Source organism: Acanthochromis polyacanthus, chromosome 4 (genome assembly GCF_021347895.1).
Source record: "Acanthochromis polyacanthus isolate Apoly-LR-REF ecotype Palm Island chromosome 4, KAUST_Apoly_ChrSc, whole genome shotgun sequence".
Classification (NCBI taxonomy): domain Eukaryota; kingdom Metazoa; phylum Chordata; class Actinopteri; family Pomacentridae; genus Acanthochromis; species Acanthochromis polyacanthus.
Genome location: NC_067116.1, coordinates 21,412,616 through 21,426,995, shown reverse-complemented (window position 1 = coordinate 21,426,995; position 14,380 = coordinate 21,412,616). Strand labels below are relative to the sequence as shown.

At 41.2% G+C, this 14,380-nt stretch overlaps 1 protein-coding gene across 1 annotated transcript; it reads left to right on the top strand.

Moving 5' to 3' along the window:
* The first annotated feature begins 2,315 nt into the window (after positions 1-2,315).
* On the top strand, positions 2,316-14,113 carry LOC110956197 (nuclear receptor subfamily 2 group F member 6-like). Its single transcript, XM_022201525.2, has 5 exons — positions 2,316-4,220; positions 5,245-5,339; positions 9,726-10,060; positions 10,850-11,096; positions 11,917-14,113. The coding sequence occupies exons 1-5, from the start codon at positions 3,952-3,954 to the stop codon at positions 12,189-12,191; spliced, it is 1,221 nt and encodes a 406-aa protein (XP_022057217.2). The 5' UTR covers positions 2,316-3,951; the 3' UTR covers positions 12,192-14,113.
* Positions 14,114-14,380: the final 267 nt, after the last annotated feature.

The window sequence follows — 14,380 nt, the reverse complement described above, 5'->3', positions numbered from 1 at the left end:
ATCCCATGAACGGAAACAAATGCTTGAATCAGGAGGCAGACCCAAATCTTTTATCTTTAAACTTTTATCTCCACATCCACAGTCCAGGTAACAACTGTGATTTAAGTTAAAAAAAAATAGTATAGAAATATAATTACTATGTGCTTGGACATAACACTGATGCTGTCATTTAGTCTGGGCTTGAAGACACTGATTTTCTTTCCACACAAATGTTCAATATACGTAAAGTCTGAAAGCGGATTATTCTCCCAAATGCCGAGTTGCATTTGATGCAAAAAATATTTACATCTCATGCAAAAATCTCAACATGCTAATTTGCTTCCTGCATTGGCACTGAGCATCAGAACCAAAGTCCTTCCAGACAAGTCCCACCACTTGGCAGCCCTCTTTATAAGGCCCCTGGGCAGCTATTTTGGACTAACGAGACCAGGCTCTTATGTAAATGAGTGAGAAAAGTGTTCTAACCGCAATTTAAATAGTCACCAGGATAAAAAAACCCCAGCACTTACAGCTCCTCCATGCAACAGTCCGATCTGATAAAAACCTTTGAAAGTTTGGCGATTTTGCCTCAAAACAGTGTTTAAAAAGTGTTTTTCCAGAACAGGTTATACATCTGTACACACGTGATATTGCACTTGGGTCAGGTTCTGCTGATTTGATTGAGGGATGATGCATGTGTGATACAGTGTCCACACATAACTCAGGTGCTGGTTTAACCACACTGGCACCAGCTTGGTACAGAATTTAATTTCAGGTTCTCTGATTACTTTTAAATTTCTACACGATCTGGCTCGAGGCGTCATCGCAGAACTGTCGGAACCTTTTTCTGCTTCCAGACCCATCAGATCGGATAATCAATTACTGTTCAAAGTCCCACAATCCAGGCTTGAAACAAAGGTGGACCATTCTTTTACTGTTTTAACACCAACGGTCTGAAACAGCTTGTTGTCAGTTTGACAACATTTGATTATATTTCTAATGTTTTATATTGCTTTTTTTAAATGTTCTACTGTTTTTACTAGTGTTTCATTATTGCTGTAACGTTTTGTAAAGCACCTTGTAACTCCAGCTTTGAAAGACGCTGTAGAAATAAAGTTTATAATTTCTATTCAAGTCTTTCAAAGTGGTGAATGTGCCATTTTTAAGGTTTCTGTTGATATGAGGGGTATATCATAAGGAGAAATATCATGCCCAGCCTCCTTTCTTGAGTCTCTCTCTTGCAAGTCTAATAACTTAATGGGCAGGTAATACTAAATAGCCCCTCTGAAAAGGTAACCTGGCAATAGCCAGATTAATAATTGTGTAGTACTTGATAGTACTCCACAATATCAATCTGGGACCGCTCCATGTAAATCCGTTCAGAGGAAAGAGGCACGGATTGGACAATGCAACAGTATGTCCCGCCTCTGACAGGTTTGTTTTTAGCCAATCGCGGGATCTTCACAACGAGCGGAGCCAATTGGTAGATTAAACTCTTACCGAAACCCCTAGGTAAAAAACGCACAAACATCTTTACTACCCAGAAATGCGCAAAGCGCCTCTCGTTGTTCTTCCTTCAAAGAAGCGATAGGAGATTCAGCTAAAACTGACTTAATAGCAGCATCTACACGATCGTTGTCCTCTGTTGCCGTGTTTGTTTTGATCTACTGGCGCTTGGTGTCGTCTTCACACCCGGATATCCCGCCCCACACACGAATACTGCTGCGTGATTGGCCCGTGCCAACTTGGCTCTGTCCGAACAGTGAAAGCGGGAGCGGGGCAAGATGGTTTCTTGAGAGATTTGTGAACTCACAAATATCGCAAGAAATCAACTTGCTGGCAAGGTTACTGAAAAGGTGCATACAGAAACATAAGCAGAGCCGGTGGGTGTGTGGCATCCCTCACACAGACCTGTGAGTGTGTGCAGCAGGTGTGAAAAGCAGCCGGTGACATATCATGTAACCTTTTGACAAGTTGCTCAACAACAACAACAGGCGCTCCCTGTTATTATTGGGTCAACGAAGTCGGAGGAAGTCTTTGGGATTAGAATGGAGTGGAGAACATGAGTGTGAGTGCCATACGCTCGCTGTGTGTCCACTCCCCCCCTCCCTCTTTGTCTTACGGCAGTGTTGAGGTTAACTCCCCCCTTTGCTCCCAGGCTGGCCCGGGGTCAGGGGGAAACAGGCAGCCAGTCAGGCAGCCAGGCATTCTTTCTGTGTGCATGTGAGTGTTAGTGTGCGGCTGCAGCCCACTCTGTGCTCTTTGACTCCACTGGCCTTATAAGGCATCCAGCGCCATGGCAACAGCAGGGCTTGAATAGCAGTGTCAAATCCCTCAGCACACAGACACACGCTCACTCTCCCTAAAGGAGGGAGTGAAGCTCAGACACAGAGAGGGGATTGAGAGAGAGGAGGCTATCTCTGGGCTGCTCTCCACGGCAGCGTCTGGCTTTCACTAAAAGGTCTGTGACCGTGTTTTTCCTGTGCTTGTTTGCCTAATTTATTCCTGCCGGGGCCGGCAAAAAGAAAGAAAGGCGGAAAGGAAAGAAAAAAGGACGGGCAGAATAAAAAAGAGTGCAACAGTACACCGTGACTCGCTGACAGGGAATGCAGAGAGGTTCTGGCCTCTGGTTGTTACTGCTGGATGGACAAGCACTGACAAAACAAGAAAAAAGAAGACAGAGACACCACTTTGGGAAGCTTTCAGAGAGGAGAAGCAACTGTGACTAAGGAGGTTTCTCAAGTCTGCTTTTGTTTTGGCTTGTTGCTTTTTCTCTGACATTTGATCCTCTGACACCACTGACTTTGAAAGACTTGGAGGAGCCACAAGAAAACATAATTTTCACCACAGAAGACAGAACAGGAGGACTTCTGTGATGGACAACTGAGAAATTATTCTGGGAGTGAAAGAGTGTATTGTTTTCTTCTGTACTCTCCTTGTTTTAATATCAAACGTGGAATCTACATACTGGATATTTTTGGTTATCTACAGCAGCACAAAGGTGTTACTGAGACAAAATACTTGTGTATAAAAGCTGAAGCGGCCAAGTCTTCTCAGAACTCAGAGGAAAGGAGCAGATCTAACAGCCCAAACTGTACAGATTCCTTTTCTTTTGGCTCCAACATTTCCAAGGCATAATACTACCTTATTTTTCCTCTTCATCACTATCACCTCTGCTTTTATAACAGCCTCGACAAGTCAAGAGTGAGTCTAGACTAGAACTGCCTCAGATCAGCAGATAACACCTCAGCACAGCAAGAACTGGTTGGACTAGTTTATAACTTGGAGGAGAGGGCAGGGCAGTTTAACCCTGCCTGAAGGAGAGCTGTGTTGTATTTTCCTCCCTCCTGCTTGTCCTTCTGGGAGAAAGTCGTGCGTGAGAGAGGCGCACAGCGTCTTTTTCATTTCAAGAGCGACTCTGTTTTGTGACTCCTCACTCTGCTTTAGGGATAGGTGAGGCAGCTTTATTTTCTGTCAAGGGGGAAGAAATAGAAAGAAAGTGAGAGGGAGGGAGAAAGAGAGAGGGAGTCTAAGTGTAATTTATTGTTTCCTGTGAAAAGAGCAAGGCTGCACCCTTTTCTCCTGCCTGAACTCTGAACCACTCGATGTGCGTCTGAAGTTTTTCTCAGACCTCGGGAGCCACTGCTCAGAGGTCAGGGCAGAAAACAGAAGGGTGGAAACAAGAACAGAGAGACCAGAGGGATTAACGAAGTGAGGGAAAACAGCAGTGGAAAGACATCCAGGTCAGCCTAACCAGACGGCAAAGGGGAGAAAGGTCAACACAGGGGGAGTCCGGACTGAATTTCTCTCAGCTTTTAGATATTTTTGGATTAAACCTTCCTTGAATTCAAACCTGTAGCGGCTGTCTTTGAGTCTGGAGTCAGTATTTTAGACTTTGAGGGTAGCTGGAAGCCGGTGGGACAGGGCGGGTCTGTGTATGATCCACTCTCAGGACTGTGTGTCTCAGAGAATATGGCCATGGTGAGCGGGGGATGGGGGAACCCCAACGGGGACACTAACGGACTTGGAGAGAAGGCTTACCTGAGGAGGGAGGAGGAGGACGGATCGCCGCAGGCCGGGAGCAGCGATGTGGACGTTGGGGACGAGGACAAGGCCTGTGTGGTGGACTGTGTGGTGTGTGGGGACAAGTCCAGCGGGAAACATTACGGCGTGTTCACCTGCGAGGGCTGCAAGAGCTTCTTCAAGAGGAGCATCAGAAGGAACCTGAGCTACTCCTGCAGGTAGGAGCTGCTGGAAGAGTCCAGAACAATGTTTTAGTTGGACTTAACCTGCCTTTTCTTAACACAACACATGTAATGAATAGTTTATAACACATCATATTGTAGTCAAATGCAAATAAGTGTTGATTAATATATAAATCAGCAGCTGCAACTCCTTTAAGTGGAGGCATGATGGGAATATAGTGAAACATATTAATAAAAATGCAAAATATGCCTGTTAATCAAAAGTTAGAACCACCAACATCTGAAAATGTCCCTAAATCTGGACGTAACTGCATCATATTGCGCTTTATCATCAGTTGAATGTTTATATACTGCTAATAGATGCTAAACATGGAGGTCTTAAAGTTGAGGCGACTTGCTCTTTTATAAGCCGTTATGTACACATTCACATTGATAAAGGACGCAGCACAGTGGTCCATTTCTCACTCCAGAATGTTATGTTCCAACCTTGGCTACATCTCACAAACAGCCCTCAGACAAAAAGGGGGGAAAAAAGCACAGAAATGAAAGCCCTGAAGGTCAGTCATGTGAGGATGGATTGCCTCAGAAGGTCAACATTCCCATTATTCTTCACCACAGAACATAATGTTGCAACTCAGTGCTCTGCTCTTACCAAGACCTCTCACAGCTACTGAACGCAATTATTTCTTCCCCCGTAATAATGCATTAAGTCTGAATGGAAGACTTCTTTTAAGCCGGTTTCCAACATCCACGGCTCTAAAAAGAGCTCACTGTGAAATGTTGGCAGACCTCAACCTGCTGTAAAAGGCAACACGAGGGCGTGCAGGGCTGATGATTTACAAAGGTCACAGCCTCGATAGCTTTTCAGCCACGCCAGCTCACACAGTTCACTCATCATAGGGGTCAGTGGGAGACGGGGGAGACAGGGCATATAAATGCAAATTTCATTTTCCTACTGGAAAGTTATTGAAGCTCAGCGAGCAATTTCCTGGTCATTATCATGAATGTGCATCCTACATGGTTTCGACTCACTGCCTTAAATGTTTTGTGTTTTGTGCAGATCAAATCGAGAATGCCAAATCGACCAGCATCACCGCAACCAGTGCCAATACTGTCGTCTGAAGAAATGTTTCCGTGTCGGGATGCGGAAAGAAGGTACCAAAACTGTTCGTCCTCATACACAGCAGGCTAAAGGGGCTTCTTTTTTTTTAGCAGACAAGGGATTAAACTCTAAGAGCTAATTTTAAAGATCAAATATTTATGTGAAGTTACTATTGCGGTGCTCTTTCAATTAAAGCTGAACTAAATAATATTTAATTTTTTAAAATGGACCACATGGCTACAAGTCATATGACAGTGATCAGTAATCACAGATCATTTTTCCTCCAGTAGTGTGGAACATTTTAACGCCTTTCAACTCAGTGTTTTGGTCTGAAATGTAGTGTTTTGGTTCACTCTCACCGCTCTCATTTCCTAACACAGTATTCAGCTGCTTTCAACAAAAGGTCCTGATAAATCCACCCTGCTGCTGGACATGGCAGAACATTTAGCAGCTAAAAAGCAATTTAATACAGAAGCTGGCAGAGAACAAAAACAGTGAACATACTGGTCATTAAATGCAGGTTTTGTAATGATCATGTATAAATAAGCTTGTTAAATCAGCTTTAAGTGCTCTGAATGCTGCATTTTCAACTTGTTGCAGAAACCCTTCTAATAGAACGAATGCAGTTTTAAGTTAAAATAGAAATAATACGAGGTAAAATCATTTTTTTTAAAGTATAAAAACCAAAAATGTGGTCATGGTTTTAACGGAAGAGTAACTTCAATAACAACATCAACACATTACCATTATTACCGCATTAACATATAAGAAGTATATTAATGTTGAAGCTGACTGAGGATGATGTAATTTTAATTATTTCATGCTTCTGATTAGTTCCGATATGAATAATGAAGCATATTTTGACATATTTATATAATGAGAAGAAACCAAACACTGCAAACACACATGTAGCACATCACATAAAGTTAAAGTGTCTTAGAATTATACTTCAGCAAATGTCCTCAGTAACTTTCCACCACTGAGATTTAAAACAATTACATCCTTTTCTTTATCTACCCACGAACACACTGACTCATGCAGCCTGAAGAAATCCTGAGACAAACTTAATCCATAAATACCACAAATGGGTAACTCGCAGAATGTGCCTACTTCAAGAGAAACAACCACTGACATTTACCAGCCATCCAAACCCAATATTTATACTGTCAACCAAAGCGTGTTTTCACTCTGCTGCTCGACTCCCTGCAGCTGCTGAGCTTCATGGCAGCTGAAGGCAAACATGTCGGATTTTCATAACAGGAAAACACAGCAGCAAGTTGACCCCTAACCTGCCCATGTGCTGCAATAACACTGTGGTTAAAATACTACACAACAAATTAATAACGGTTCATTTTTAAATTTCAGATTAGGAGCTTAGAGAGAGGATTTCAGCGATTGTAACTTGAATGCAACGTCACAAAGTATTTCAGCACTTTGAGTTGCTGTCACATCGACCAACGTCAGTGGTAGTTGAGTTTTAGTGCAATTTAACTCCACTTGTGTTTCAGTTTGTTACTGGACACCAGGCGCTCTGCCATACATACTGTGCAGTGGAGTGACGGCATGCCAGGGTTACGTGGGGCCTGGTTATTAATGAACCATGCTGACTGTGACGCAGGTTGCACTGTTTCCACATTACCTGGAAATGTCTGTTTCGCCTTTAGCACAGTCGTGAAAGCAGCAGCTCAGACTGCTATAAGGGAGACTTTAGCACCAGAATTAAATAATATTCACTGTAATTTAAAACAGAAGCTGGGTACATGCAGGGCAGCTGTGTGTTAACCTGGGAAGGGTTTCTGGCATTAGATTTATGATCTGAGGACTACAATGACGTAGTCACACCACTGACTCTTCATTACAGTGTTATGTAATTTTTCCAACTGATGAAAGGAGTGTAGTCGGACTTTTTAAGAAGAGTAGCCTCTTTTATCTCTCAATTTTGATCTATTCAGTTGCATTAACCCTTGTGTCGTCCAGTGAGTCAAAATTAACCCATTTTAAAGTTTGAAAATGTGGAAAAAATATGTATATTTTCACAGTGAAACTTCTGATGTCCACATTTTCAACATTTTTGGGAAATCTTTGAACATTATTTGGTGGAAACAAAGAAAAAATGCTTCTTAAGAACAGTCACAAAAAAATCAACCAAAATCCAGCGAATTTCACTGGATTTTGGTTGATATTTTTGTGAATGTTTTTAAAGAAAATATTAATAATTTAAAAATTATTAATAAAAAGTTTTACTGATATATATGTAATCACTTTAGATATTTTAGGATTTTTTTTGGAAGATTTTTACTATTTTTAAAAAAAAATTTTTACAAGAATTTTCTTGCCAAATTTGGATTTTTTAAAATAAAATTTTTAAGGGAAACTTTTAAGGAATTATTGGAGTTTTCTTCCTGAAGGTTTTGCAAATTTTCCGAAATTTCGGGAATTTTTTTGTAAAAGTTTCGGATTTTTTTCAGGCAAGGAAACAATATTCTTTGGTGCCCGTAAATGAGGACAACAGGAGGGTTAACAGCTTTATATTTAGTGATTCTATTTTTGATACTGGACATTGAGTGCATTTTTACAATATTTGTCATTTGTACAGAATTTCTGAGATGCTGTGAGGATGTTATTGCTGATTTTTATATATCAAGATGAGATAAAATAAGAAAAACCTTAATCCCTACATGAGGAAATTTACATGTATGGAATACAGATAAGGCACGAAAGAAGCAGGAGAAGAATTACAAAAAGTACAGTAAAGCTAAAATATATATATATGTTAGAGTAGAGACTGCGATTTGGTAGAGTTGGAGTTTCTACCAGTAGAGATTGCGATTGGAGTCTCTACCAGTAGAGACTACGATTGGAGTTTCTACCAGTAGAATTGGAGTTTCTACCAGTAGAATTGGAGTTTCTACCAGTAGAATTGGAGTTTCTACCAGTAGAGATTGCGATTGGAGTCTCTACCAGTAGAGTTTGCGATTGTAATCTCTACCAGTAGAAACTCCAATCCTACCAGTAGAGATGGAACTTTAAATCTGACCCCTGCCCTGACCCCTGACCCTAACCTTAAAAGTCTAACCTTAGCCCTGACAAATCTCTACTGGTAGGATTGGAGTTTCTACTGGTAGAGATTGCGATCGCAGTCTCTACTGGTAGAGACTCCAATCGCAATCTCTACCGGTAGAAACTCCAATTCTACCAAATCGCAGTCTCTACCCTGACATATATATACATATATGTATATATAAATCAAGAGAAGATGTCAAAGAAAATATTAATAGTGCTGGGGACGGTTGTGCTGTTTTTTTTTTTTAGCTTCGCTAAAACTCCAACTGTCCTGCGACAGACTGGCGACCTGTCCAGGGTGTCCCCTGCCTTCGCCCGAGTCAGCTGAGATAGGCTCCAGCACCCCACGCGACCCTAGTGAGGATAAAGCGGTGTATAGAGAATGGATGGATGGATGGATAAAACTCCAGGAATTTTCATACAGCCTCTTTGGACATTTATTACAAGGCATCCTCATTTATCTCCCTTGTATTTTATCATAAGAACAAAAATCTCTCCAATTAATTAAAAAGAACTACTTTTATACAGATCTACACTAAAACAAATCTCTCTCATCTAAATATGATTGAAATGTTTCTTTTTCTTTTAATATCTTCCAAAGAATCTAAACCTTCTTGGCAATTATAATTATTTCGTCTTCATTTTACTTCATTTGCAGCTTTTAACACTCCGGTTGCTTCCATCAACAATTGACAGCCGCAGAGGGAATAAAATGTCACAATTACTGAGAACTTCAACAACCTGCAGCAGGTTTAGAGATTTTTCCAATGGGGAGGTGATGACTTTGTCAAACATGGTGAAGGTTAAAAAGGTGCTACATGTGCGCAGACTATTTCAACAACTAATATATGATTATGGCAGTGAGATTAAGGTCCAACAATTAAGCCATTCAGACCGTATTGGTAATGTTCATTATCTGCCCTGATAAATTTTCAAATGGGAGATGGAAAAAACCTAAAGGGACTTTACATGCAAACTACATGCTTTCCTTTCTTTTCATCATGAAAATGTATAATTTAATGAGTCAAACTGATCTTTACACTTATTGCTGTAGTTGTGCTGCTTTTTCAAAACACTGGAAACTCTTGTTTTAAGTAGTTTCAATCACATTCAACATGGTCCTCCGTGGTCCTTCAACAAGTCATTGAACAAGTGCATATTGTTAAAAGTCAGCAAAAAATGTTCAAAACCTTAAGCAACACTCCCTGTTGAACCTGTCCATATATCCTGTACATACAGAATACAGATGCCTGTATACAGGTCTGCCACTTCAATAAAACATGCATTTTTGGATCTGTGGATTTCTCTTTCAAGCGAAGCAGCAGTGCAGGAGTTTTCAGTCACAGCATTTGTGTCCTCCTGCTGTCTCTCTGCAGCTGTCCAGCGAGGTCGCATCCCTCCATCTCACTCAGGGATCAGCCCAAACTCTCTGGCAGCAGGAGTTGGAGGTGCAGGTCCAGGACACATCGGGGCGGACTACTTCAACGGGCAGCCGGTGTCAGAGCTCATCTCACAGCTCCTCCGGGCCGAGCCGTACCCCAGCAGCCGCTACGGGACCCCGTACAGCCAGGCCCAGATGCAGGCATCTGCCAGCGGAGCCTCCGTCATGGGCATTGACAGCATCTGTGAGCTGGCTGCCCGACTCCTCTTCAGCACCATTGAGTGGGCCAGAAACATCCCATATTTTCCAGAGCTCCCAGTCTCAGAGCAGGTCAGTGCAGAAACACCTGGTGACTTTTATGTATTTATTTATTGTGCATTCAATCTCAAGTTCATAATACTACAACAACACTGTTCCTGTACAACAAGTTAAAGCTATAAGCTCATTGTGTATTCACCAGTGGAGACCCCATAGATTCATCTATTTGCCCAGATTAAAGCATTACCTCCTTTACCTTCATTATCATTTAACTATTTTGAATTTGAGTGCACGTACTAGACATGATTAAAGTCAAGCCCTTAAATTCAGATGTATATAAAGATTTGCTCACTTCAGCCAGTGCTATTACCTCATGTTCACTTGCAACACCTTAAAATTAAGCAGGAACCATGCAGGAAGTGACTGTAGTGTGGGCTTGAGCTGAGAAAAATTCACTTAAAAAGTGATTTTTCTAGTATAAGATTCATAGACCCCTGACGAGATGAAATTGTCCTCTATCTACCTCCAAGACACAAAAAGCAAGGTTTTGAAAAAAAAAATCTTTCTAAACCTCTAATAGGTCTTTCTCCCAGCAGACATGTTGACTTGTCCCAGTAGGAAAAGCAAAGGTGAAAATATTAACACTAATGATGGCTGCATTTGAATTACCTTCTTCAGTTTCAGGGTCCTGGTAGCCGACTGTGCACTCTGGATTACTGTCACACTGTCATGGCTGGGACAAATGAATAAAACATTTCAAATCTCATTAGTAACTCGTGTGCTTTAACTACCATGGCAACACAAAAAGGCCTACACATACTCACTGCTGGAGGTGACTCTTTCTAAACGTCCATCCCACAGGTGGCGCTGCTGAGGCTGAGCTGGAGCGAGCTGTTCATCCTGAATGCAGCTCAGTCTGCTCTGCCTCTGCACATGGCTCCTCTGCTGGCAGCGGCCGGCTTCCACTCGTCTCCCATGTCTGCAGAGCGCGTGGTGTCCTTCATGGACCAGGTCAGGGTTTTCCAGGACCAGGTGGACAAGCTGAACAGGCTGCAGGTGGACTCTGCTGAGTACAGCTGCCTCAAAGCCATTGCACTCTTCTCGCCTGGTAAGTTTGGCAGAATTTCACAAGGTTATCCAACTTTTAAGTTACTGTAAGTGGATATCTTGACTGTAAACTGACCTCAAGCTTCTTTATTGAAAACCCAAACAAAGCTATCTGTCTGAGGTATCAGACAAGATTCTGGTTTCTCAGATACTTGCTTGCTCCAAGGATTCTGTGATTTGGAGTTTGACCTCCGACCTCACTGAACAGGAACAAACAAGAAGGAATTACTTTTGAGGCAATAGTTCGACATATGAATCCTGCTAAGAATTAGGTGAGAAGAGCAACAACACTTTCATGAATGTCTATTAAATATAAAACCATAGCAAGAAGATAGATAGCTTAGTTTTACGTAAATACTGGAAGAGGTTTGCTGGGCTGTGTTCAAAGCTAACAAAACCACCTTCCAGCACGTCTAAGCCTTCTAGAGCTCAGTAATGTTCAAATGTTCCACTTGTTTAAGCTGTTGTGTAAAAGCTAAAGAGAAAGAATGAGAAGATCACATGGATTCTGAGGGGTCTATTTCTTAGCTTAGCTGGTAGGTGGCTTTTGTCACCTTTGGACAGAGCCAGGCTTGTCATTTGTCCTTATTTCAGGTCTTTGTGCTAAGATAAGCTAACTAGCTGGTGGTTGTTGCTTCATATTTATCAGACAGATATGGGAGTAGAATCAATCTTTGCTCAGCAAGAAAGCAAATAAATATATTTTTACCAAAATGTCAATTTCTTAAAGAAAACAAACATTTCAGCTAAATTCACATAAGAGAGGCCACAAACTTAAAAGAGAATATTTAAAAATCACCCTCTAATTTTTTGTGTTGCAGATGCATGTGGTCTAACAGACCCGGCCCATGTAGAGTCCCTGCAGGAGAAGGCCCAGGTTGCCCTGACGGAGTATGAAAGGTTGCAGTACCCCAACCAGCCTCAGCGCTTTGGCCGCTTACTGCTGCGTCTCCCTGCTCTGCGCGCCGTGCCAGCCAACCTCATCTCCCAGCTCTTCTTCATGAGGCTGGTGGGCAAGACGCCCATCGAGACGCTGATCCGAGACATGCAGCTATCAGGGAGCTCCATCAGCTGGCCCTACGCCCCGGGACAGTAAACCCTGCTGGGCTCCAGAGTGAGACGGACTGAGACCAGACTGGAAGGAATCAGCGCTCACAAAGATTTCATACAAGTGCAAACTGAATGTTCTCAGTATAAACTGGGTCCTTTTTTCCCCACGTAAGCTCTGTAAAGTCTGGTTGATATAACACCAAAGCTGCTTTCAGGGAAACCCAATGTATGATTGTCTTTATAAAAATGTTGCAGCACTTGTTAGTTTGGCTCTTACCTCCATCAGGTCTCTCTTTGTCTCATTCTAGGTGAGCGGGGCTTTCATTAAAAAGCAGACTGACATTGGGCCTTGTGCCTCTACTACCTCCTCCCATATCACCCCTAATGTGACTCACTTTGAACCCAGGCTCTGTGTGTGTTCTCACTGCTCTGTTGTTTAGTCAGAATGAAGCCATAGCAGTGCCACTTTTACTGGAAGAGCTTTATATTGTCACAGCTTGGACATTTTGTGTAGATCATACCTAAGGCGTGTAATGTTTTGTCTGTCATGACCCCAGGACTGGACTGAATTTACAGACTTTGTTACCAAACGTATTTGTGAAGATTTCAACATATTGCAAAACAAGGAAGAGCGCGGTATGTTCTATTCTGTGTGATCAAGACATATTTTGTATTTCATATAATTACGAGAATAGTTTTAAACTTGGGAGATATGTTTATTTTTTATTTTTTGCAGGGTTAAATGGGAAGACTAAACCACTTTCAGGCATAATATAAAGGCAAGTCAGTGGTATCAATCTTCTCATATGGCTCTCAGCAAGAAATCGAAAAAGCACATTTCCCAAAATGTGGAACTATTTCTTTACTGTACGATAATCTAGAACATGGCAGAGATTGCCACCATGCAGCAATGAAGCTAATGTAATCAAACACATCCTGGCTCCTTAGACAGTCACATCCCTGTCTAACATTATTACCTCATGTTTTATACATTAAAGACAGAGATTGTATAGTTAACTATTCATGTGCTAAAGAGAAATGTAAAGGGATCAACACCATTACCACTGAAACCAAACAGATGTATTCCTCAACTGTGCGCCAGATTTAAGCCAAAATATATTTAAAAATGTATAGTTTTGTGGAAGAGGAAACCAAATGCAACAGAAAGCTACACTGAGTAAAGTGTTGTAATGAATCTCTGCTAACTAGATACTGTTTCCTTTGCTTTGGTAAAGGTAGACGTAGTTCATTTTGATTTCTTTCTCATTTTTAACCCCATTTGCAGATATTGTTATGCAAGGTACTCCAATATTGATGTGCAGAGGTTGAGGTGTTTGTTGGTACTCAGATAAAAGAGTACTTAGTGGTTCTTGGGCGTTAGTGCCGTGAACTGCAGCTCAGTGTGACAAATGTTTGTCTTGCCAAATGAATCGACTGCCACAATAAGACTTGGCGGTGATAAACATGTTTTTGGGGGCAAAGCGATATGAATTTTTGTATTAAATGTTATATCATAAAAATGGCAAAAAAAAATGACCATGATCCCAGATGCTGTCAAAAACTTCATGACTTTGTGTTTTTTGTTGGATTATAAACTATAGTGATTTGACTGTGTAGCGTTACATTTAAAAGAATCATGTTTCTATGATGAAGCCAAAACTAAAAAAAAAAAAAATGCAAAAGAAGTTTGTATTGCTGACTCATTTTTGCAAAAATTATACAAATTCTTCCTGTGGGTGACATTTTGTTTCAAACACATTTGATGTTGGCCACATAAAAGAAGCCATCAGCATGGACTCTGAGAAACTGTGTGAAAGGACTTCTTTCTCTATTTTTTTGGAAAAATTTCCAGATTAAACGATGAATCAAAAGAGAGATCATTAATGACAATACTTAATTCTAGTCTCATTATTGATACTGAAGGCCACACTGACTATAAATACATTTGCATTAAACTTGAAAAACAGAGTGAGTTGCTTTGACACTTGCCTACAGTCATTAAAGCCTCTGATTTCTTTTATTCCGTTAACCGCTTCACACTTGTTACTGACACTAAAGGAGAAAACTGGATTATTCACAGCATTCCTGTTTTTCTAAAATGGCAGAAGAGGCTCCGTTGATTACATTTATCAGGTCTTAAACTGACATACAAGAGCAGAAATTGGTGATTAACGGTTTCAGCATTTCTAGAATATTCAGTCAAAATGGTTGCAGTCACATTTTAATGTACGTGTA

Bases quoted from the DNA above. Each gene is read 5' to 3' on its own strand.
- LOC110956197 (XM_022201525.2), top strand. From the start codon at position 3,952: ATGGCCATGGTGAGCGGGGGATGGGGGAACCCCAACGGGGACACTAAC. The intron at 5,340-9,725 runs GTACCAAAACTG...GTCTCTCTGCAG, and splicing joins TGTCGGGATGCGGAAAGAAG to CTGTCCAGCGAGGTCGCATC. The intron at 11,097-11,916 runs GTAAGTTTGGCA...TTTGTGTTGCAG, and splicing joins CATTGCACTCTTCTCGCCTG to ATGCATGTGGTCTAACAGAC.